At 47.0% G+C, this 25,825-nt stretch overlaps 1 protein-coding gene and 1 non-coding gene across 3 annotated transcripts in view; one reads left to right on the plus strand and one right to left on the minus strand.

The window, feature by feature from the left end:
* LOC119456493 (dipeptidyl peptidase 9) overlaps nucleotides 1-25,825 on the minus strand; it is a 97,286-nt gene that overhangs the window by 62,922 nt on the left and 8,539 nt on the right. For both annotated transcript variants that reach the window (XM_037718310.2, XM_049669903.1), the window contains exons 2-5: nucleotides 20,911-21,211; nucleotides 15,492-15,765; nucleotides 9,044-9,212; nucleotides 3,979-4,083 (exon numbers count right to left, since the gene is read on the minus strand). In XM_037718310.2, the coding sequence (XP_037574238.1) occupies nucleotides 3,979-4,083; nucleotides 9,044-9,212; nucleotides 15,492-15,765; nucleotides 20,911-21,206 (844 nt within the window). In that variant the 5' untranslated portion in view covers nucleotides 21,207-21,211. The remainder of the gene's footprint in view (nucleotides 1-3,978; nucleotides 4,084-9,043; nucleotides 9,213-15,491; nucleotides 15,766-20,910; nucleotides 21,212-25,825) is intronic.
* Trnas-aga (transfer RNA serine (anticodon AGA)) lies at nucleotides 15,175-15,249 on the plus strand. Its single transcript has one exon. It is a non-coding gene; the product is annotated as a tRNA-Ser (tRNA).

Below are 25,825 nucleotides of genomic sequence, written 5' to 3' on the forward strand. Positions count from 1 at the left end.
ATTATGAACAAAAAAAGTTGTTTTTTCACATGCACAGGGCTCTTCAGAGAGTGTGAATGATCACTGTACAGCCCGTAAAGTGTGGCTACCTAAGTGATGTAGCCTGCTCCACTACGCAAGTTCTCAAGCTTTATGTCTTTACCATACCTGCCAAGTTCGAAGAAGCTAAATCCGAGATATCTTCCGACCGACGGGGTTCGAGCGGGTTAGTCGGTTAGACAACCCCCCGGCCCCCCGACTACATTTTCAAGTACTGACAGGAGAACTTCATTACAATTTTATTTGCAGATATACAAATGATCACATCAACATCAAAGTCTTTTGCAAGCATTTCGTTGTTGCTAATTCTGTATTCAAAAATTCTTTAAAATTTAATTAAATTCTCGGGTCTTACGTCCCACAACCACCATCTGATTATGAGGCACGCCATAGTGGGGAACTAGTTTATTTCGACCACCTGGGGTTCTTTAACGTGCATCCAAGCGATGGCACACGGGCGTTTTTGCATTTCGCCGCCAACGAAATGCGGCCGCCGCGGCCGAGATTTGATCCCACGAACTCGTGCTTAGCAGCGCAATTCCAAAGCCACGAAGCAACCACGGCAGGTGTTCAAAAATTCTTCAGATTATGTTTCACTGTAACAAATTTCATTGCTTTCACATTTTGCGAGGATGACGTTTCCCAGTGTCTTAGATGAGCGACACATGAATGAGCGACACTGCGTCCTCGTATTTTTCCCCATGTTAAATTGCCACTCGCACTCTGCATTGCTCTGTGTTATCAACAAAATACCCAACGTCACTTCGGCTGAGCACTACATTAAAAAAACTTGATGAACTTTTTGCGCTAGCGCTCCTTGCTTTTAAGGACATGACTGACCGTAGGCCTACGCAATGCTGGAGCGGCTGACGCAGGAGAACGATGGAGTCTAGTGTTGCTAGTTGCGGAACGCGGCATTCGCTCGCTAGCTTAATGAGGCTGAAGGCACTAGGGCACCCGAAAACCCCGTCAGCGTAAGCGGGTCGGCGGTTAACGAAATAGCGCATGTATAGGGTTTCCCTACTACTTTCTTAACAATGTTTTGCGCGATGAACTTCCAAAACTGGATTGGATTGGGTTGGGTTCTTTTTGCCAATATGGCCTGACAAAGGGCTGGATGCGGATAGAAACGGACACAACTGCAATTTCCGGGAGATTTTCCTGTCAACCGTACAATCGGAAGAAATGGTCCAAATTCGGGAGTCTCCCAGCTAATCCAGGAGACTTGGCAGGTATGCTTTACTATGCCCACGTGGGTAAAAATTTACCGTACTTTTTCACCAACTTTATGTTCATTTGGCTGTAGTTGACATTTGGAAATATTGGAACAGTATTCGAAATATATTTGCATTTACGAATAGCGACTATTCGATTCGAACACCGATTCAAAAATCCTCGCCAATGGCTTCGAAGCTCGGAAAACACGGCACCGTTGCATAATGCCGATTCCCGGAAGTCAGCTTCGCCTCAATACAGCAGTGTTACACGGTGAAGCATATGCAATGTATTGCAGCGAAGCATACCAAAAGTGGGAAGGGGGTAATTGTCACTTTCCCTTGATTATACACCCATGCACCCACCTTCTCCTATCACAGTACGAGCCCCGATATGCCTAATAAGTGCACTGGCAGGCCTTCAGAGCTACAGTTAAACCTGGATATAACGAAATTGACAAATTCCCCAAAAAACTTCGTTATAAAGAACATTTCGTTATATGCAGGTTCGGCACGAAAATTCGAAAAAGAAACGCTTACCGTATTTACTCGATTCTAACGTGCCCTCAATTGTAACGTGCACCAGTTTTCCATTTTCGTCGAATGCACTCATCCTTGGAATGTCACACCAGGTACTGGATGCGTGGACGCGTGTTGTTTCGCACAAGCGCGAGGCGTAAGAGACGAAGGGCGAGCGACACAATGGTGTTGTAGCGTCGTATAGTGTCACCTAGTGTCAGGTTAGTGAAGCGCGCCGCTGCCACTTCGCATTCCGTCGCGGCGGAGAAGGTGCTTCCAGTTGCTGCTCGCGCAAAATTAACAAAATTTGGGGCGAAATCTCTAGGTTGTTGGCGGGGAAAATTCATTATTTCGAGGGGGTCTCCCACTGCCACTTCATTACGTAGAGGTCTCAAATACATGTGCTTTTATGGAGTAACGGCAGGGAATAGAAAAACTTTGTTATATCTAGGAATTCGTTATATGGAGGTTCGTTATAAGCAGGTTTAACTGTATTTCGGACGTGCCTGTGGCAACTTGAGCACTTGGGGGCAGTAAAAGGCATGCATGAATTTTTTCGAACTGGACGATTTTTCGGACACTTTCGCAGCCCCTCGGAAGTCCAAAAAATCAGATGTCAACTGTATTAAAATTTCATTACAGTGGAATCTTGATGATACGAATCTCACGGGGTCACGAAAAATATTCGTATTAGCCGAAATTCGTATCATCGAAACACAATTAAAACTAGCTAAATTGAAGAGTCAGAGGTGAACTCACTCAGGCTCACGTACATAAAAAGCATTTACAGTATAGACCTCTTATAATGTAACCATTTAATAGTGCAGAACTGGCTACAACGCAGCCTTTTCTGACTCCTGTTTACCCTCCCATAGAACTCCATGTATACACATACCGCTTACAGTGCAGCTGTGTGAGACGAAATACCAGTTATAATGCGGCTTCCGCGGGAAAATCTCGCCAATAAGGGCGGTAGCGAGCACGCGTCTCAACGAGGTGTGCCCACCGATGGGAGAGGAGATCAACGAGGGCGATGCGGAGGAGGAGCATGAGACGTGGAGCATGAGTCCAAGGGCGATAAAATCGTCGCCGCGCGCCGTATGCGCGAGTGAAAGCGGCGCGCTATCAAGGAGAGCGAACTCACGGCGGAAAGCAAACGCGACCGTCGCGTGAGAGGCCGTGGGAGGGAGGGAGGAGGGGCGACGCTGTGCTGCAGCACCAAATGCTTATCTTGCAACCGGGCGACGCAATCTCCCCCGCGAAAGGAGCAAAGCAGGGAAGGCAGCACGGGAGAGAAGGAGGGAGGGAGGGGGGGGGGGGGGGGCGGCTTCTACTCTGCCAACAAATGCGTTCTTGTACTTTGCGCCTGTGCCGGCTGTCGGCGTTGTCGCGCACACCGTATCTCGAACGCGATCTCCACATGACGCTTACCATTGTATGCGCTGTGCTTACGCCGCTCAGTTTCCGTTGAAGTGATAGACCGCACGAACCTTCGTTCGCTGCGGCGGAAAAGCACAAAAGGAAAAGCACAAAAGCAACAAAAGCCCCACCACTTCAAACTCTTCGCACCCAGTCGCGGCCTCCGCACTATCCGGCGCCGCGTCCGCGCCTTCGCACCAAAAGAGAAAGGGAGAAAGCGCGTGACTGCGCGCTGTTCTCTTTCGCGGCCGTCGGTGGGGCGGCGTTTATTCGTATCAACCGACGTAGGTCGAAAATCGATTCGTAACAACTGTTCTCTAGCACGTTGCAAAGTAATGGGGCTCGGCCGAGACCACAGAAAAATTTGTATCATCCGGAAATTCGTATTAGCCATGATCGTATCATCGAGATTCCACTGTATATGCCCACTGTTGGCCAATTCCTCAGAATTAATGTGCCACTTTGACACAAGGGGTATGAAGCCTTAATTTAGATATGTGCCGTACTTTCCTTGCGTACAGCTACAGGCGTCAAGGCTGTGTATGTCTCATTCGCTACTGTTGCTATTTCACCAACTCAAACAAGCTGAGTGTCATTTAGAGTCCCAACACTGCATTGAATAAACTTAAATCTGCTTAGTTTTTTCTAATAAATATTGAATTTGCTACCTCTTAAATTGCAACATGCCAGCTTGAGTGAAGACATCTGAAGACACATTTGCAGACTTAAGTTTCCATGCCATCGACCATAAAGCATGACAAAGTGGTGAGGAATGATGTGCACTTACCAATCATGGGACACCACCAGAAGCCGACGTACCGGTTGAACTCCTCCTGGGTGACGTAGGATGGTACGCCCACACTGACTGGACTCTCTGACACAGTTGCACCTTCTGCAGAGGTGGGAGATAGGACAACACGAGTAAGTGTAAAAGCAGCAACAGCTGACTGCAACTCGAACTTGTTCCACCAGACAGCATACCGTCGCACCCCAAGCAAATATCATGCAAAACACTCCCCGACATGTCTGCAAAATGTGCTGCAAGGATGAAGACAACAAAATTTATTTGGCATAGCCCTTAAAAAAATAAATGCAATGTGAGAAAGCAAGCACAATTTATTGTTCCGAAGTTTAAGTTTATAGAACAGCACATACATAAAGTGTACTGCTCGAGTCTATAGGGTTTCCTCCATGGTGATGCTTCTTGCGGTGCCAGAATACAGTTGAACCCACTTATAACGATACCAGTTTTCACAATATATTAGTTATTACAATGAGAAGCTGCTGCAGCATCAACTTTTGTACATTTTCTATGGTGAAATAACCCGCCTACTACAATGTCCCATGTCACATTATCGGCTTAACAATGAAGTCTGGTTGCTGGGTGTCTGTGCTGAAAGGTAACTGAATGCGAAATCCTTGAAAATAAAAAATAAAAAGAGAAATTCGAACCGCTGCACCATCGCCCGCCGCCCCAAAGGCCGCCGCGCACTCATACAATAGAAGCTGTTTTCCAGACTTTTCCGCATCGCCAGCCTCGCACGCCTCTCTTCCGCCGCCCTTCCACCCCTCCGAACACGAATGGGCTGCACCCATAGCACTATGCAGCGCCACCCTCCAAAAAATGAATGGACAGTGCTGCTCCCTCGCTTGCTGGCCCCTCATTGTGCGCAGTTCTACCCATGGATTAAGTCACTCGTGCTCATCTTTGCTGTTTGCATTGAAGTTCTTCCTGGCCTCATGGTTTCTCTGCCTCGTTTGACTCACTGCCAAAACGGAAGAAGGCTGATCCGCATGCTGATCATCGGCAATGCACAACATTGCCGGTGAAAAGAAAGTGCACTACTATAGATTTGGAAACGAAGTGCAGTATCATGAAGGACTACGAAGACAGTAAAAAAGTGTGACTTGAGGAAGTACACGCTATCGCAACCGACAGTGTCGACAATCATCCGCTCGGCAGAGTAGTTCAACAAAGAAAACTGTTCAGTAGACAACAGGAACAACGCATTTGACAAGGTGCCTATAAGGAGGTGGAAGAGGCCCTCTACGAGTGCTTTCTTGGTGCCCGTGCCATGAACTTGCCCATCACCGAACCAATTCTAGCCACAAAGGCGAAGCAGTTTGCCCTACTCATCAACAATGTGGACTTCAAGCCAGGTGGCGGCTGGGTACAATGCTTGAAAGGGAGGCACGGCTTTATTTACGAAGCCGTCACCGGCGAGGCAACTTTGCTTGACGTGGAGGTGAAGCAGAAGTGGGTGGACGAAACGCTCTGCATCCTCAACTACGTTGACACCAACGTATATAATGGCAACGAAACAGGACTGTTCAGATGTGGCTGTTCAAGACACATGCACTCAAAGGAGCGACAAGTGCCCCGCATTTGTCATTGGGAAATCAAAAAATCCCCACTGTTTCCGTGGTGCTGCCAGGATACTGGTACGCTACCGTCACAACCGTAAGGCATGGATGACGTGATAACTTTTTTGTGACTGACTCTTGGAGTTCAATCAAGGTATTGAGCGATCTAAGAGGAAGGTGGCGCTCATCCTAGATAAATGCAGTGCCCACTGCATTTAGCAGTGGGCACTGCTAAATGCCTAAGCTCTCAAGCCTAAGCTCTCATGCCTAAGCTCTCAAGCGTGGAACATTTTTTTCCTGCCGCCGATCACGATGGCAGGTGTGCAGCCCATAGACACCGGTGTGATCGCCACTTTTCAGGTCACTTATCGTCACCACATCCTGAACTACTTACTCTTCCTGATGGAAATGGCCACACGGACAAGCAAGGAGCAACCAGACTTGAAGGAGCAACCAGACATCAATCTATTGATAGCCGTGCAGTTTATCTTTGACACATGATCCGAAGTACACGCTTCTATGGTGCGGAACTGCTTTAGGAAAGCATCCTTTGGCTGAGGCAGCAGTGATTTATACAAAGCCTGCGGAGCTCCCACTGACGAAGTGATGCCTGAACTTTGGTCTGCAGTCGACGAGCATGCTTCAGGACTCAAAGTTTCTACAAAGAGATGACGCATTAGGAACATCAGAACTTCTAACCGATGAGGCGATCATCGCGAACATGCTTGCATTGGATAGTGACGGCGGCAGTGACAGCGACGACAGCAGCAATGACGCGGTAGGGCAGGCTGCCGCAACGTTGTCCTTGCTGGAGGCACCGCAAATGATTCAGTCCCTCCGGGGCTTCATTTTCGCAAGGGACCTTCCTCTGCACTATGTGACTATGTGGAGCACCTTGGATGCCTTGGAGGAGGATATCAGCAATCTTCATGTAAAGCAAACAAGGCTGCCGGACATGGGGTTTTCTTTCGCAAACAAGTGAGAAGTACACGGCAAGATGCTTGTGGCGATCTTGCCCCAGCATTTCTTCTGGATTTCTCAAGCTGAGCTGAGAGGCTCCCACAGGCAACCTTCTCACATTCTTTAAAAGGCCCCTTTTGGGGCCACCAAAGGATGCCTCGGCGGAGCTCACATGTCACTTGCCGCCTGTGACTCCTCTTTGCAGTTCTTATAGCAATGCCATTCTTGAACGCCGACAGCTGCGACTTGTTACACGCCATCAGAGAGTGGTGGAAGAAGAGTTAAACGGTTCGACAAGTCAACACAATCAGCAGCCGGATGGAGGAAGGTGGTGGGGAGGGGCACTGGCCACCCCGCCATTCTAGTTTTCTCACAACAGCTCTGCCATCCCCCTATGTTGCTTTTTTTCACGCAGCCCGGTTATAGCAGTCATCGGTTATAAAAATGGAATTTTCGTGGCCCTTGAATATTGCTATAAATGGTTTCGACTGTATAAGTGGTACCACACTATAACTGGTAAGTATAGGTGTCAATGCAGTTAGGCTAGAAATGCTAGCAAACTATGACCATGGCTGCACTAAAGCAATTTGCAACATTAAAACCACAAGAACATTTGCTGAAACACCAAAATCTTTTTTTCTGGAGTGCTGCATCTCTATGCACGTCATATTAAGTAATTAGGACACTACAATAGATGTGTTGGCACAGGTTGGAGAAAACAAAGCCTCAAGACCGTTCTGACATCAAATTTTCTGATAGAGACGCAAGAGTTTGCCCAAAATCTTTATTAGTGCCCCATTCCATCATTCCCAGATTGTGCATTTGATGCACCGTGACAATGGTGAAATTGCCAAAATATGAAATCATGGTCACTTATACACGGCTCCTACAAAAACCTCCTGTGCTACTTAAATGCTTTACATAAGACAGGTCCCGGTAATGCAATGCTACAAACTAACTTTGAAATCTTTATTCAGACATTGTAAGGCAGTGTGTTGGGGGATATGAGTGAATTGGCGAATTAACCCTTTGCGGTCCATTGTCGGGCAGGGCTCGACAACACTACACGGCCTGTAGCGGTCCGCTGTCGGCCACCGCCCGACAAGGGGATTCAGGGGTTAAATTTCGTGGTTTTTCTCACTGCGATTCATGCGCATTCTTTCTATACACGATGCGCCATCTCTTGAAGGATAAGTAAACTTTATTTGTTAAAGTTTACTTCTCTTTGCACTAGGCTGCAGCACAATGTTCAGCAAGGCTTCTGGATACCAGAGCGTTCTCACTTGCACGCGGAACAGCATGTTCGCGCGGTTCGCTGAGAAGCATGACCACTTTTTCATCGCGTGCGTTTTACGGTGGCGCATTTGGTGAAAGCTTCTAGAGGTTTCCATTATCAATAGCTTTATTTTGAGGCGCACACAGCTGCAGAATCATGCTGAGAAAGAACAGCGACACCTGCAGTACCGCCGCAACCTCTTCCAACAGCTGGTGGATGATGTGAGGGCTAGAGCCAAAAATCGGGGCCCGTCTGCGCGGAAGGAGTGCGAGGAAAGGCTAGATGGGAGGAGCCATTTCATCTACAAGCTCCCAGGCTGAAATAGCAAAGACTGTGCTGTTTGTAGCGATCGAAAAACAAACGGAGGCAGGAGGGAAACTGTGTTTTTCTGCAAAACCTGCAGTAACAACCCTGGCCTGCACCCAGAAAAATGCTTCGAATGGTATCACACGCTGCTCAAATATCGGTAGAGGAATTGCCTGCAGAATGCAAAAGAAAAAATAAATATCCTATGAGTTTTTCGTCCACAGTTTGTGGTTTTCATCGCGGCGCTATAAACTGGCAAAATAGTTTCGGACCGGTACAGCCGGAAAGTGGGTAAACGTTTCGGACCGCAAAGGGTTAAGGCAACTGGTGACCAACCACATGTGACCCCAGTACAAAAGCAGCATTAGCATTCGTAATACAAGAGCATATTAAACAGACCATTCATGTGACATAGATGTAAAAAGCAACAGCTGCAACAAAACAAATGCAGCAGGAGATGGAACTTACATAGCAAACATTTATCCAAGAGCATTTACACACACACTCCTTTAATGACAAGTGAACAATCCACAAGGAGAAATCACATTTTCCTGACCTTGGATTTAACTTCTGACATGCCATCAACATCCAACATCACAGTGTGTGGGTTTAGAAGAGGGATTTGCAACTTTCACTTTGTGAAGCTGTTAAATCTGGAGGTTCCCAGCACCAATAAAGTGCAGAAGAAAGAAGACTGGCTGACTGATCGATTGAATGATTGATTTAAATATCCCAAAGCAACACAGGGTCTATGAGAAATGCCATAGTGGATGGCTTCAGATTCATTTTCACCATTTGCAGTTCTTTAATGTGCACATTCAGCAAGGTAGATGAGTGTTATTGCATTCTGCTCCCATCTTAATGCAAAGCTCAAAATCAAACTGCAGACTTCGTGCCCGGCATCAGAATGCTGCAGCTACCATGGCAGGTATAAAGAGAAACACACCTGAGCGAGTGTGCGTGAGCCGTGCCTCGGCACCTGAGCCCAGGTGAGTGACCCACAGGTCACCTGCCGCCACAAAGGCCACGACATCACCGTTGAATGGACAAAGCTGTGCATTGAGGCGTGCACAGCTCAACGACGTGCGGAGCTCCACCGGGAAGTGAGGACCCCCCTGCATCCAAAACATCATAGGCCATGAGATGATGACCATCATTTCTTTGAACAGTCACATTCAGATGCAACTAGAAAATGCACAGTAGAACTTCATTTTCTTCAACACCATGAAAGCTTTTCACAATCCAATCATTTAGACTCACTGCTCAGTCACGGTTAATGTATTCATTATTCCACATCGTCAAACACATGCTAATTGCAGACCTGCCAACCTTAAAAGTTAAAAAATACCATGGTTAAAGAAAGCCAAAAATACAAACATTTGGTGAAAAAAATTCACCGACGATTAAGATACTCCTGAATGTGAAATTTGAGCGCAGGTCTATACGTGCTTTCATTTTGCGATATATTGGCTAGTCTGGTCAATCTGTCTCATGCGGCACGTTGCAACCGGAGTGAAGTGCGGCGCGACTTCTTCGCTAATCGTGAGATCGCAAAAGACAGCACGTGGGTGACGCCTGGGTGCGATTCACAGCAGCCACCACAGACAGACCCCCACTCATGCAGCACTTTGTTTCCATATATGGTATCGTTGGCATCATCAATAAACAGACAACGCGCGCTACTATAGCGCCATCTTGTAGCCATCGTCACCGCAGAGCCAGTCTTGCACGGCCACTATGCTTTTCTTCTCACGTTTTTGCCATACCCTCCTCCTCCACTTTCCTCCTCGCACTCTCTTCACTATCCCCGTCTTTCATCCTCCGCTGCACTTCGTGTTTGCTCTTTCATTCTTCACTGTGCTCGTTCACTCGGTCACGAGGCATGCCGACACCCGACACTGAAACGAGCGCCTAAGAGCTACGCTCTAAAAAAAAAGGCGTGTTAGAATCTCATAAATACCATAATTAGACATTGTTATATACGATTATTGCTTGAAAATCTTCCTACATTAGGCCTAAAATAGGCATTTTCGACGGGAGATGACGTGTGTTCAAAAACATTCACTGTTTCCTAAGCTCCACCGAGACGGCCACTGCCACTACAGGGATTGTTAGTGGGGTCACAAATAGGAGTGAAGCGTGTGCATGCAGACTGGTATAGTTCGAATCATCCGGTGAAGGCCAATTTTCGGATTGAAATAATGCAAGTTTGGGCCTGCAGAAATGCATGTGCGCAGGCCGAGACCTTCGGCCAGGATCAAATTAACCAAATGATTAAATTAACCGGAGCCGCATAACGGTAGTCTACTGTACAGCTTTAATATTCAAGATGTTGACTGTTAACTAGGAAAATTTCGAGAGTTTGTTCTGTAGGGACACTGAACAGGCACTCTGCCCTATAGACAAAGAAAGAATTATTTGCACCACAGACAAATAGAAATGTTAATGAAGTTTATTCATGAAGCACTCATGTGCCAATGCCCAAAATTGAGCTGCCTTTATATGCTGATTTAATGAGCGGGTGTTGTTCACCTGGGGAACGCAAATAATACAGGGAGTCTGAAACTTAGGCTCAGTCAAGGAGTGTTTTGTACCATTCTTTTCCAATTAATTTTGCCATAAACTGGATGCAATTTAAAAAATGCTTAATTATTGATGTCAATGCGACAATCATAAACAAGCTCTGAAAATTGTATAACTTGGCAGGTATGCAATTCCATAGGTCGGCATACTCCCTCACAAGCCCTCTGACCCATGCTCACACCCGCCGTGGTTGCTTAGTGGCTATGGTGTTGGGCTGCTAAGCACGAGGTTGCGGGATCGAATCCCGGCCACGGCGGCCACATTTGATGGGGGCGCAATGCGAAAACACCCTTGTACTTAGATTTAGGTGCACGTTAAAGAACCCCAGGTGGTCTAAATTTCCGGAGTCCCCACTACGGCGTGCCTCATAATCAGATCGTGGTTTTGGCATGTAAAACCCCATAATTTTGACCCATGCTCACTCCACCCATTTCGCAGAGTGTGAATGAGAGAAAAAGAGTGTAAATGGATGTGAGTATGTACACAGTCAAAAACTGATTTTCCAGACAACCGATAATTTGGACGCCTTCGCGGCACCGCCACATACCCCATATAGTCAATGTATAAACACATCTGAAATTTCAGACGTAAGCAACCTTCGCCATCCAACTTTCCAGACTTTTCCGCACAAGCGTAGATGTCCCCGTCTATGTAATCGGCGAAGTTATGTTTGTTGCCGCGAGGGAAGCAAACGCCAGAGAAGGAAAGCGCCTGGAAGTGGATAATTGCCGCCTTCGCGCCCTTTCTATTTGTGCTTCGATGCTGCAGTGCTCGCTGTGCATGTTCGCAGCGTCCATACGTTGCGCGTAACCTGCGTTCACTAAGTGAAACGTCATCAACTTTTTTGCCATGACCACAGGTACGAAACGGCATTAATCAAAGCCACCACCGCCATTATTTTGATAATGTCGCCGCCTCGAACCGGCACTCTCGCATGCAGATCCACTGACAGCCGTAGCCACTAGCGCAGGAACGCTAGGCCTAGCTACTTCGACGTTTGCTACCAAGCTTCTTTCTGTTCGGTGCCGTGTTTTACAACGAAGCTGCTAGCCTCTAGTTGATCAGGATTTTTTAGTCTGTGCTCATCGAAAAACAAACGGCAGCTGGAAGGATTTGTGTTTGAGTTTTGCTGTAACAAAATTATGTTTTCTCGTATACTTGAATTTCAATCCAATACTATCATGTCTGCAGGTTGTGTGTAAGTCGTACTTAACAAATTTTATGATGAGTTTTACTTTGAGAAATTCAATTAGTTCAATAACGCACTTGCGCTAGGCGGAGGGCCTACAAGAATGAGGATGTATGCTGTGCTAATGGTACTGCCACCCAGAGGCTGCTGCCACTAGAGACAGACCTCAAACGACCGCTGGAAAAGGGCTTTGTATTTCAGTTTCCGTGTAACAGGTGCATGTTTTCTTGTACATTCGAATAACAATCTAAAGCTACCATGTCTGCAGTTTGAGTGTAATTCGTACTTTAGCATTTTCTGACGCAATTTACTTTTAAACATTCATTTAGTTCAATCATACACTTACACTTGACGGAGGACCTAGCAGAATGAGGATGTATGCTTCACTTTCGTACTCATGCACGCGTGTGTGACCTACATCACTTGTGGTGGTGGTGCTTGTGTAACGTCGGCAACAGCTTCGCTGTACATCCACTTTCACAGGTTGAAATGGAGGCGGATTTTTTTTATTGAGACAATTCGCCGCTGTTGGCAATGGCGCCGACTCCACCTTTGTAATCCTCGGCAATGGCTTCGAAGCTCAGAAACACGTCGCAAACCATATTGCCGGTTCCCAAAAGTCAGCTTTGCCTCAAGAGAGCAATGTTAGACGGTAAAGCATATGCAAAGTATTGTGGTGAAGCATACCATAAGTGGAAGGGGCAATTACGGGACATGGTATGTATTCCTTAATTATACACACGCGCACCCGCCATCTCCTATCACAGTACAAGCACCGATACGCCTAATAAGTGCTCTCAAGGCAGGCCTTGAGAGCTATTTCGGATGTGCCCGTGGCGATTTGAGTCGTTGGGTGCAGTAAAAGGCATGCATTTATTTCTTTCGAACTGCTCGGTTTTTCAGACGTTCTCACTAGGGAGTTCGAAAAATCGGACGTTGACTGTGTATATACATGAGTGGGAGTGGATGTGAGTATACGCGTGAGTTGGTGCCAGTGAGTGCGAATGGAAGTGACCATGAACATTAGTGAGCGTTGGCATGTATAAGTGGGCTTGAGTAAAAACGTGAGTGAGTACGGGCACGGTCAACATGTGTCGACCTCTGTATAATTCGCACAATGCTGAGGCGCACAGTACCAAAAGTACCCTTGCCCTTGCGCTCTACAGCAGCGCAGTGTGCCCGAAGGCCCGAATAGCGCAGCTCAGTAGAGCAGCCGGACCAGCGAGGCGAGAAGGCGCGCATCGGGTCGGGCATCACCACAAAATGCTTTTGCCCTCGACTCGCGCTTTTTCATTCTGAGGCAGGGTAACGGTAGGTGAGCTGAACAGTGAGGCAAGCCGTTCTTTCTGAGAAGGTCCCGAAGTGGCAATTGTTACGCGCAGGACTGTTCCAACACTAGCTAAGACGGCGATGCATCAGGTTTTGCGAGTGCATGCTTTGCCCAGACAAGTGTCGCCTAGCAACAGAGTCGCGTCTCTTCCTTCTTTCGCCCTTCTTTTCGCACACCTCTTTCACACTTTCTGCGGCCGTACTAGCTACACGCGCAGGAGAAGTGTAACCTCCGTACTTGCGAGGTTGCCACACAGTCACACTTTGTACTTTCCGGGCGGTGCCATTTACGAACGCTTGCACTTTAATTGTTTAGGTGTCAGCCACAAGCGAGACAGTTGCGGTGTCCACAGCAAAGAAACAACAAGAAACATTGTGTTTTGGAGGCGACATTGAGCTTCCTTTTTGTCGGCAGTTTTCTCAGCGTCAGTGTCTGTTGTGAGCGCGTCACTCTTATTATACGGTGCTGCAGTGGTGCGTGGGGACGGAATCTATGGCAAATAGCAACAGCGCTGGCCGAAAGTCAACAGCGATGTCTTCGCGGATAGCTCATATGGTGACAACTTATGAACTGATGGGTTAATGGGCACAATGGGTCATTTTGGGGCTTTCACTATAACGACTTTTCAGAATAATGAACCATTTACCGCAATCCCCTGAAGTTCGTTATACCGAGATTTCACTGTAGCAGCTGCAAAACGTGTCGTAGAACCGCGCTCTGCAGCAGGAAACGGCGGCGCATTTAGGTTATCGCCTATTGAAAGCGTGCAGTACATTTCCAACGGTACCATGCACTGTGAAACAGAAAGTTGAAGATGCTTACCGCAATAGGGTTAGCTGCTATAGTTGTGAGTGCACCGAAATAAGAAATCGAGTGCGCACTGATGTTTTCACACGAGATGGGCGGGCAAGTAATGCAGTGAAGTTGCCCCAGCGAGCGGCTAATGTTCTCAATCACGCGCGCCTTGCGCATTTTCTTGTTTACATTGAATCTAGCAGCCAGAAAATGTATCATACGATCGCAGTTTGGCGATGTAGTAAACATTGGTGACGAAAGATTGTGTTTTCTGGCAACACATGAACTGGTACAAAATAAGCATAACTCAATCGTGTCACTTTTAGTGTTCTTGATAGCAAAAGTTGGTGCCAGGAAATTGTACGTAACGGGATCGTATCAACGAGGGTCTACTGTATATGCAGACAAAACAGACGATACCTTGTGTGCAGAGTATCACTTCAACAGATATGTTTCTGTTTTGTACAGCGTTTTCTGCAGACTTGGTTCTAATTTTGCCTCAGTCAAATCTCCCAGTGAATTCTATAAAAAAAATTATGGGGGAAATGAGACATCCACCCAATCGTAGCAATTGCTATAAAGGAAACCCATACGGGTTCCTCGAAAGAAAAGCCTCACAGTTGAAGAAAAATTCGTCCTGGTCTGGGACTCGAACCCGGGACCACCGCCTTTCCGGGGCAGCCGCTCTACCATCTGAGCTAACCAGGCGGCTAGCAGATGGGAGGGCAAAGTCGAATTTGTCAACAACTCGAAGCAAAGGCAAGTTTTTGACGTAATAGTTCAGCAGGAACCCGCTAGGTGGAGAGAATTAAAGGGGAAAATGAGACATCCACACAATCGTAGCAATTGCTACAAAGGAAACCCATACGGGTTCCTCGAAAGATTCGCCCTACCATCTGCTAGCCACCTGGTTAGCTCAGATGGTAGAACGGCTGCCCCAGAAAGGCGGTGGTTCCGGGTTCAAGTCTCGGACCAGGACCAATTTTTCTTCAACTGCAAGGCTTTTCTTTCGAGGAACCCATATGGGTTTCCTTCGTAGCAATTGCTACGATTGGGTGGATGTCTCATTTTCCCCTTTAATTCTCTCCACCTAGCGAGTTTCCACTGAACTACTACGTCAAAAACTTGCCTTTGCTTCAAGTTGTTGACAAATTCGACTTCGCCCTCCCATCTGCTAGCCGCCTGGTTAGCTCAGATGGTAAAGCGGCTGTCCCAGAAAGGCGGTGGTCCCGGGTTCGAGTCCCGGACCAGGACGAATTTTTCTTCAACTGCGAGGCTTTTCTTTTGAAGAACCCGTAAGGGTTTCCTTTGTAGCAATTGCTACGATTGGGTGGATGTCTCATTTTTCCCTTTAATTCTCTCCACCTAGCAGGTTTCCGCTGAACTACTACGTCAAAAAAAAAAAAAAAAAATTATGATCTCTAAATTTAAACTAATGTAAGGCACTCCACAGACTCTTAGCAGGATAAAGTGCTGTCGTTGGCCTCATGATTGTACCAGGGGCATGTCATCGCAGAAGAAGAGGGAGCCACCAGCAGGAAAGACGAAGCGACCACCCTGGTAGTCAAATGACGTGATGCCCCAGGCCATGAGGCGGCGCCGCTCCCACTGGAGCTGTTCCTCTCGTGACAGCCGCCCAGGCGGGTGACACCGGTGGAACTTGGGGTCCAGCAGAGGGCGCCACTGGAGCACGGGAGGAGCTGCTGAACCCAATGTTCCACCCGCTCCTGCCGCACCTTCATTGCCACTGCTACCGCTCGAGCCACCAACCCTATGCAAGGAACAGAACAGGTTTGTTGAGTAGGAGACCAGGATACACAATGTCAGCAAAACCATATGCATGGAAACATGGCAATGCCTGATGGCTCAAGCCGCCCAGAGCTACACCAATGACATACCGTGATGCTATGAATGTAGTCTGAAAGTCCTAAAACAGCTATTCCTGTAAAAATACATACAGGGAGAGTCTAGCAAATGAGGGGGGATCACATATTGAAACAATTAACTTGATTTTCATTCTTTCTACCCTCTGTCATTGGCTCAGATGCCACAGCACTGCCATTGTCCCAGGATTTTGCCACTTGACATGATGAGTGACAAGAATTAAAACTAAAATGAATTGTTACACAATATGACCCCAACATTTAGTCAAGAATTCATAGGGCATCCCAACCTGCACTGACACCGTAATTCCTCAGAGCTATGTCAGTAGATTCCCAAAAGCCAGACAGCATACTAAAGCTAGTACTACGGGGCTCTTGTGTTGCCCAGGGGGCGCTGCAAAAATGGTGCAGCGCCCTCAATCCGAAACTGGGTAGTACCAAGCTCGGTCGTCTGCTTCGGGAAGCACATTTACAATATGGACCCGCCATTTTCGGTTGTGTTGTACCGCGGCTTGCAGCGAATATCGGGCGCCGAAGATTTTTCCATGGGTGGCATGGTGCGTAAAGGCAAGAAATTATGCAACGCCGAATACGTGTACGCTGTTCAAGAAATAACCAGCGAAGTTTTCGCGCGGTGTCAATCGCAAGTGAAGCGAGTCACGCACGTGCGAAGTTGAACTTCAGGTAAGGTTTGCATGCTGCTAGATTCAGGCGCACAAACGCGAGGAAATGCTTTCTATAAATGAATTCATAGCAGCGATAAGCAGACGTGTACGTAACTGCTCGAGCGCACGACGGTACGCGCCGCGACGGCAGCAGTCTTTCAGCATGCCGCAGTACACGAACTGCTCGAGCGCACGATCGTACGCGCCGCGACGGCAGCGGTCTTTCGACAGGCCGCGAACCGGCGGGTCTCCTGCAATCTTTGTTGACTGCATGCCGCTAGACAAGTAGTTATGCCTGCGCTGTAGTAGCGGCCATCTGTCTAGCAATTGATAAATAACTGATGCAATGCATATAAGCTCGCAGTAGCGTTCGTACGTGCCAATCGCGCTGCAGCGCGCGCTCGTGCACTGCTCGCTTGATGTAGCTTTTAATGACGGCGCTCGAACATAGATGTGCTGTAATCAATACTACCTTGCTGTGCTGCCTCAACGTGCTGGCTTGAGGTCAAGGATGAGCACATTCAACTCTCTAACCTGTGCTGCTCGTAGTGGGGTAGTGAATTGTCACCGAATCAGCCCGACTATTTGTGGTCATTTTCACACACCTGGTCACTTCACCACTTCGCACCGGTCAAATTGTTAATTGTAGCTGTGGCCGGATCTCGAATCATAAATCACCAGCCATGCCTGCTGCTATGTCGGTCTTCCCTATCGCTTAACCAGCGCGACGAACTGCAGTTATCCAGCGCGCCCGACGCTCCGCAGCGTGAGGCCTTGAAGGAAAACGGTAGAATCTGATGTGGGGATTCAGGCCTTCTTGTTCATGGCAGCCCACGACGCAGCAGTAACTACGGTGACACTTTTTCGAGGCTGAGCTAGGTCTCTGCGGATCGACGCCACCGATGTCTTCTGCTTCCAGCATTACGTCCCACGGCACACGGAGAGTCCGTTTTCGTAAAACTATAGGCTGCGGCCAGCTCGCAGCCTGGTCGCCATGGTCTGTGAGAAGTGACGAGCCTTTTCGCACTCGAAACAGGGCAGAAAAAAAGTGCGAATCGACGCAAAACGTGGGCTAGAAACGTGCTGCCACAGCCAGGGCTCAATACTATCCAAGCTGGTACTACCCAGATGACGTTTTTCGCCGCCACCAGGCGCCGCTACTTATACCTCAAACTCCAGCGCAAGACACCCATTAATATGGTTTAATCTGATTATGGCATGCACTTCCCTTAAGCTAATTTTTTAAAATTCACCAACAATTACAATACTCCTTAATGTGAAATTTGAGCGCAGCTCTACACATGTTTTTATTTCACGACATATTGGCTGGCGCGGGCAATCTGTCTCGTGCGGCACATTGCAAACGCAGCAAGGTGTGGTGCGACTGCCTCGTTAATCAGGAGAACTGCGAGAACCAGCGTGTGGGTGATGCGTGAGCGCAATTCACAGCAGCCACCGCAGAGACCTCCTAGACGGCAAGCACTACTCTGGTGCCATCTCGTAGCAACCGCCACTGCAGTGCATGTCTTGTGGCACTACGTTTTTCTTCTCACACTTTCGCCATACCCTCCCCTCTGCTTTTTGAACTATGCTTCCGCTGCCGCCCTCCTCCTCCGCTTTCCTCCCCACATAGCTATCTTCACTTTCACAGAGCCATATCCTCCTCCTCCACTTTCCTCATCCCCCGCTGCACTCTGCGTTCGCTCTTTCATCTGCTGCGCTCATTCACTCCGTTACATCGACGCTCGCCACAAGAACAGGCGCCTAAGAGCTGCACTCTACAACACAGTAATGAGCCACCTCACAGCATGTCCTATTGCTGGAAATGGTGAAGTGTCTGCAGAACCTAGCTAACAGCAAAGCAATGTCACTGCGCTCAATTACCCAATAACTAACCTAATGTAAGGAACTAAAGGGGAACAAGGGATAAAGATTATGAGGCACGCCATCGTGGGTGACTCGATACTAATTTTTGTGACCACCAGTGTCATTCTAGTGCCAACAATGGTATTAGTGCTTGACAGACTAGTTGAATCATGAATAAGCTGGCCATACATTGTGCTGTCTTCAGAAAGACCTATCTTTTTGGGAAAGAGTTACTCACAGGCCATATAAAGGCAGCAGTACTGAGGCATATGTTCTATGTTTTGCTTAACTTAGAGTACAAGCCTGCATACCTGCTAAATAAACCATCTGCTGAAAATGCAGCACTGTGCACCTTGTTCATGCCTTAGCTTTTGGCACTTGCCTCATTTCTTTGTTGTTTTGCCTTAAGAGGAAGCTTTAGCTAGCAGCCAACTCCGATGCCACCTATTCAAATACATGTAAAATACAGAAGTGCTTTTATCAGACAACCACTGGACCAATTTTAATTAAATGTGTTGCGTTCGAGAAAAAAGTTGACTTCTGGTGACTATAGCACACAAAATATTGGTTTAGGGCCTCATGTGTTTTACGAAAAATTTCCAAACACTGGCAAGTTTCGCAAGAATTGAAGCACAAATCTTGCAAATCGGCAGCTCTATACCAAAAACAGATATCAGAGTTCTGTAAACTGCATCTGTTATAGCATGCAAAGCGGACAAATTTTACCTATGAATTTACAGCTTACATGACATTGTCACAATGTTTACAAGGGTTTTTGCAAAAAATCTTACTTGAAAATTATTGGTATAATTCAGAGTGGTGTAAAATACACGAATTTTCTCCACTTTACATTCATTATTAGGAGCAGTTTACAGAATCGTGGTATCATTTCTTATTGCTGAGTTATAGAGTAGTCAACTTTATGCAAGAGCATCTTTCTTTTATTTTATTTGGCAATTTTCAACAATCTTTGAAAAAAAGCAACAGAAATTCTGAGAATTGTCTTCTAATGCGTATGCACTGTTTGGCTCGGCTGTGACTTTGCCTTCGCTTATTTTTGCTTACTTGCTTTCTCTAGCTTATGCGCATCAACTCATGGCCTTTCCGGTGGCAAAGAATGCTTAGGCTTTAGTAGACAATTGTCAGATTTTCATACCGCATCCGGCCCCTTTAACGCAATCGTACCAATTGAGTCCGAACACCCGGCACGAGCGCGCTTCGACGGAGCAGAGCAGGTGAAAGGGTACTCCGGCTGCCACAGTAGCACGTGAGGTGAGTGCATCGCCGAAATACCATGTCACCCTCGCTGTTGCTCTCACAAGCCTGTGTTAACCACGCGTTCCTTGTCAGCACAAGCTCTCGCCTGCGTTCTAACTGCGCCTCAGTAAGGCCCAATGAAAATGTGCCAAGCGTCTCAACGCGCTCGCATGCCCACGAGGAGTTGATAGCACCGTTCAATTGGACATTGGGCCACCCCAAAACCTCAAGTTGGCCCACACCCAAATTTCAAGTTGGCCCTACCACAAATTTAAGTAGGTCCACCCCCAAATTTCAAGTTGGTCCAACCCCACATTTTAGTTGTGCAAACCCCAAATTTCAAGGTTGCCCACCCACAAATTTCAAGTTGGCCCACCCCTACTATAAGCTTCCCCATGCATTTCCTATGGAGCTCTACGCATCTGCATAGATATTCTTTCTAATTTTTTTAATTGTTATTGCTTATAAAGCTACTAGTCATCTACATTTACACTATTATAACGATTAAATGCCTTAACTTTGCAAATTACACATTTTAGTGCAGATACAAGGCATTACACATTTTGCGTGATGGGCTGGGGTACTTCAGTGCAGTGCAGTATAAAATTCAGTGCAGTGGTTGAAGAGAAAATGATTTCTCCATTCACATTTATTTAGATGGCAGCCCCTCGAGCTAAAGCTTTGTTATTAGATGAGGTTTGTTGCATTTAAAAGAGAAAAATCTAAATTTAGTGACTGTAGCAAGCAGATTTCTGATTTAGACTATAAATTTTTGTTTAAAATGTTGTTACAAATTGCCAAATCTCTTAGGAACTGTTTCGTATTTTTGTAACATAGTGCACCAACAAGTTTGAAACGCACTCTACCAAAGGGGTTACCTTTAGCTGCCAGATGATTGTAGAGCATGATGGCTCCCAGTCACCAAAAGCATCTGTAACTGTCACCAGGTGCACCAAATCTGCTCAATTTCAAGCTTTCATGCTATGCATTTAAAGCAAGCGGATCGCATACTTTGCATTGAGAAGCGCAGGACAAGCACTGACACAAGTACAAACAACAACACAAGTGCCCAGTGTTGTAATTTGTCCTTATACCTGTGTTCACCATGCACTGCTCAATACAAAGATCATGTACCAACAGGCCCTTCCAAATAGATCTCACACAAGTGTTAAACAGATTCTTTACTCGGCCCATAAAACTTGTAAAAGAGCCTTGAGCAGCACCATCCGCCTGGTTGGTTCTCACCCAGTCAGGCTAGCGGCCTCGGTGCCCTGAGCATGGAGTGGAGGCAGGTCGACGTAGTGGAGGCTGCTCTCACGTCCCTCAGTCAGCGGACTGAGGAAGTAGAGGCGACCCTTGCCAAAGATAACGCTGCTGGGCAGGCGTGAGGCAAGGCCGTACAAGCGACAGCGTGTCTGTCGCACAGCCTGCCGCAGCTGTTGCCAGCTGCGCTTGGCGGCGCTGCCACCTGGTGCTGTCACTCCTATGACACATGGCTCAGGTGAGGAACCCAGCGTCCCTTCAGCAACCAGGGCCTCCATGGACCCTAGACAACAGCAAGGTGAAGGAAAACATGAAATCAGAGTGCGAAGAAGATGTAGTACAGTTAAGCTAGCCATCTTGGTTTGTCCAACCATACTAACGCTGCAAACGAGCCACACACAGGCTGTAAAATGTTGCTGTTCTCTCTGGACTTTGCATGCTATGAAGTGAAGCATATACAAAACATTTTTTTTTACATAGTAAATAACCTTGCTTACCTGCTAGGCATCACTTTTATGAACATTTGAGCCAAATATTACTCTTCTAGTTGGAGCAGAGTGCCCACAATTTCACTTGATAAGCTGCTAAGCAATGCCTTTGGCAGAAACAAAAAGCAGGGAAATCTCGTCACTGATGAATGGTGGTGTCATACGTAGATGAACAATACCACTGCGCTAATACCAAGGCCTACAAAATGAATGGCATGCAAATTCGTATGGCACAAATGCTAGATGTGATCATAGGCAGAGCATGGCCGGCATTCTCCTATGAGAGCCCAGCAACACAGATTCAAGCGCAGTTCAAATGATGGACAAGAGGAGAAGGCAATCAGCATGTAGCAGAATTTTATATGCAATAACCCTTTTCAAACCAAGTGCATTAAAAATCTTTTACATTGCAAAATATTAGTGAAAAGATGTCTTTTAAAGGGGTCCTAAACCACCCCTTGGGCTTGGTGAAATAACATAGTCCCCAGGTAGCATAAGCTGCTATGAACATCTCAGCCAAGTTTTGCTGTCATATGCGATGCGTGGAGCTCGCAAGCAGAGCGCTAAGTCACCTTTTTTCTCAAAAACTCTTTTTTCAAGAGAAACCATGCTCCTAACTCTTATCTGGACACGCTTTATTTCATAATAAAGCGGATTCCCATATACGGCTGCTATTGGTAGCTCCGGTTGGCTACGCAGCGTAGATACCGCGGCCGCTGCGGGATGCTGCCAGAAGTCCACTGGCTAAGCACGCTGTGGCTCACTGAAGACAGCCGCGTTTGGCTTACGTTTAGCAGGTCGTAGGCAGCAAAATCGGAAGTCATGGCGTCTATGTTCACATCCAAAATGAAATGTGAACTGTGCACCAGTGACATTAGAAGGCCAAAACACTGTGGCCACACCCCACTCCGCCGTAGCCTTCACAGTGCAAGGCATTGAAGAAGGAACGGGAGCACAGCAGAGGCTGTGTCTGATTGCCAATAACTCCGCTTCTAGTGAACGCATTGAAGTACTTTTTGCGGCAAAGTATTTCTGAAATAGGCTATTTTCACTTCAAATGCCTTTCTCCACTTCAATGAAAAGTGGTTCACGGCCCCTTAAGAGATGGAATCAATCTGTGACCAAATCCACGGATCACTGCTACATAAGGACTGTAAGTTGCCGGCACTTCGCAATGCATGGCTTTTTTCAAGGATAAGAAAATTCACTTATCTGCCAGGGTTGTATCACTAACCTCCAAAAAAAGGAACTTCAGCCACCGGAACGTTGGCAAAAGTGAGTACCGCTCATTGCACAGTGACAAAGGAGTAGCGCCGCTTCTTGACATAGTAAGTTTCTCGCACGTTGTCTAAACACATCTACCTCAACTCACACGCAAACTTACGCCCACTCTATTGCCAACGTATCAAGAATAAGTAAATGGGCGCACACTTGAATCAATGCACCGAAGCATGGGTGATGGCAACCTTGCCGAAAACACACGAATATATGAAGCTTAATGTGACGGTCCACTGAGTAAGCAAGTGACTAGCGATAAGACTCCTTTGTTATAAGCTATTACAAAGTACAGAACATCTACATTCCAAGCCCCCTTGTGCACAGCGAGAACAAATACATTGCAACTGAGAACACCTGTGAGTGATTAGAAAATAAACAATCAGATAGTGATCATGCGAAGGAACTTTACTATAAGTCAGAAGCATGACAAGCCACCACTTCAAAGTGTTGGCCAAATAAAGAACTAAGAGCAAAGCACACTGATTTTAATTTAATTCAAAAGTGGAAGGTTTGGGCAGCTTGCAATACATTTCTAGCCCAACTTCTAGTACAAGCACTGTATATGCTGCTTGTGCCATTCTGACGAGGTGTAATGAGCTTCGAAAGCTGTTACAGTGATGCTACTGCGGACTTCTGATTTGGAGCAATTTTTGGAGCACCAGAAATTTCATTTTGGAGCAATTTGGAGCAGGCAATTTGGCATTTGGGAGCAGCTCATTTTTTTCACATCCTGAAGTATTTCGAAAAAGCGAGTTGCAATTTACATTCAAAGACCTGAATAATTGGTATGCTCTTAGAGAAGCTGGGTAAACATTTCCATTCATTGCAGATCTCGAGGAGAAAAAAATGCTTTTCTGTGCATGGCAATACACACACACAAATTGATATTCTTTCATATATTGCTAGTTTTCCCAGATGTCATTCCTTATATCCAGAAACAGAAATGTTGGACACACTGGCGGCATGCAGTTATTATAATCGCATGTCACGCTGTGCTTCAAACAACCTATATATACTAGCTGCGTTTCCGGAGTAAATAACGTCCGCCGATGAATCGCCAATTGACCTTGAAGCCACGAGCTTCAGCAGAAACCGCACTTTGCCGTTGAGCCGCCTTGCAAGGCAGACGCCACATCGGCGCCGTACGTGGCCCTGTGGCTTAATCGGGATGCATGCGCTAGTGCTGTTTCGTCTCCTGTTCGCAACTAAGGTTGCAACTAAGGCTCGCTCTATCGTCACGTTGCACGTTTTAATTCCCCGGTGGTGCAATTGTCGGCGACAGACGCCGTCAAATCCGAGACCGTTTGGTGCAGTTAGGCGCAATTTTCGTCGATTGTATCAGGATGGCGCAGTAAATCCCATTTGGCGCACTTTGGCGCAGTTGGCGCAGGAGTGGAATCACTGCTGTTACATGTCCTCTGAGCTGTGGCCAAAGCCTCGTGTTGTTTACCTAGTCACTGCCTATGATATCCACCGAAGCATATGTTTTCAGAGCCACTCCGGCATAATGCACATCCATTGTAAACACAGAGGCAACGGAAGCAGCTGAGGCAAGCAATGGACACGTCACCATGTGATCAAACATGCCGGCGCCAACGCGATCACCATGAAAAAGGTCTATACATGGATGCAACATCTTGGCGCAACAAAGAATGCAAGGCAACTCATGCTGGGTAGAATAACAGTGTCCTGGCAGCTACAAAACATCTCCCAATGCTGGCATGATCAAGAGCGCCAGCAGTGGTGGTGCAGACCTTGATGGTGCATGAGATGAAAAATGTCAGCGAAAAAGAAAAAAAATGTTTAGCGCAAATTATGTCTCGCTGCAATACCAACTTGGCCAACAAGTTCTTCTTATTGTAGTGCTGGCAAAATACAGGATGCCCCAGTTAGTAACATCGACCAAGCTATAAAGAGGGTACAAGATATGAGGATGGGGCCAACAGTGTTCTGTTCGTAGTCTTCAGCAAAATGGAATATTTTTCTGTTATTTTTCATCAGCTGATTATCCAAAATTACAGTTAAACCTCAATATAATGAAGTTGGTAAAATTGGCAATTTGCTTCATTATATCCAAATTTTGTTATATTGAAATTCAATATTTTATGCAAATAAGTATGGTCATCGATGGATTTTTCTTACACAGACGGGGCCGCAAAGCTTTCCGAATTATTTGGCAATAGGAAAACTTGAATGAGAAAAAAATTATTTTGTTGAACTCGGGAGTCGGCAACGAAAGATGCAGTTTCATGCCATGTTGGCGGTATCTTCACATGGGCGGTACAAAGCGAAGCTAGCCACGCTTTTGCGTCCACTCTGGCCCCACGGCTGATAGTGTCGCCCGCAGCGATACGATGCTGTTATGAAAAGACCAAGCAACAGGAAGTGACTGCTTCGTCTGCCTCTCGCTTCAACGTGTCTCCGAAACCCCCAGCACCAGCACCAAACACAGGGAGACAGCACATGATGCCATGCCATTTTAGCTTGCCCAGTCCTTGCAGATGTGGCAGATCCCCTCTAAAACAGGGAGTGCGGGCGGCGTATGCGCTCAGCCACACTGACAGCCATGCGCAGCCACAGCTGCGCTAGAAAAGAAGACATGCGCCAACCTGCTCCCCACTTCCTCCTCCCTTGCACACATTCGATAGCGTTACTGCGAGCTTGCTCTCCTCACTCCCTTTCCCATTGCTCACGCGGGAAGACGAAAGAAGATGGCGCTCAACAAGCCACCATCCTTCTCGGCTCACCCTCGCACATTTTCACTCGCACCTAAAGCACACAGCACACGAAGCACAATAGGATCTTATTGCACTTGGCCTTTATGCCTGTCACGGAGCGGCATATTTTCGAATGGTTTGGACGCTGATTACCGACACGCCGAATTACGAGCGTCAAAAACGTGGGCTCCTGACTGTGCAGCGTATAATTTATTCGACATCGACACGCCGAATTACGGGCGTCAAAAGCGTCGTGGCCGCTCGGGCTGCCATCTCGATTCCAGATGCGACATGCCGATTACGGACCCAGAAGTGTGCGTGTGCGTCTGCGTGGTATGCCGGGTTCCACCTTGGCCCTTGACATTGGGAGAGAGGAGAATCTGCGGTTCTTCGTCCATGGTGAAAGGGTCGCGG

This window comes from Dermacentor silvarum, chromosome 6 (assembly GCF_013339745.2).
Source record: "Dermacentor silvarum isolate Dsil-2018 chromosome 6, BIME_Dsil_1.4, whole genome shotgun sequence".
NCBI lineage: Eukaryota > Metazoa > Arthropoda > Arachnida > Ixodida > Ixodidae > Dermacentor > Dermacentor silvarum.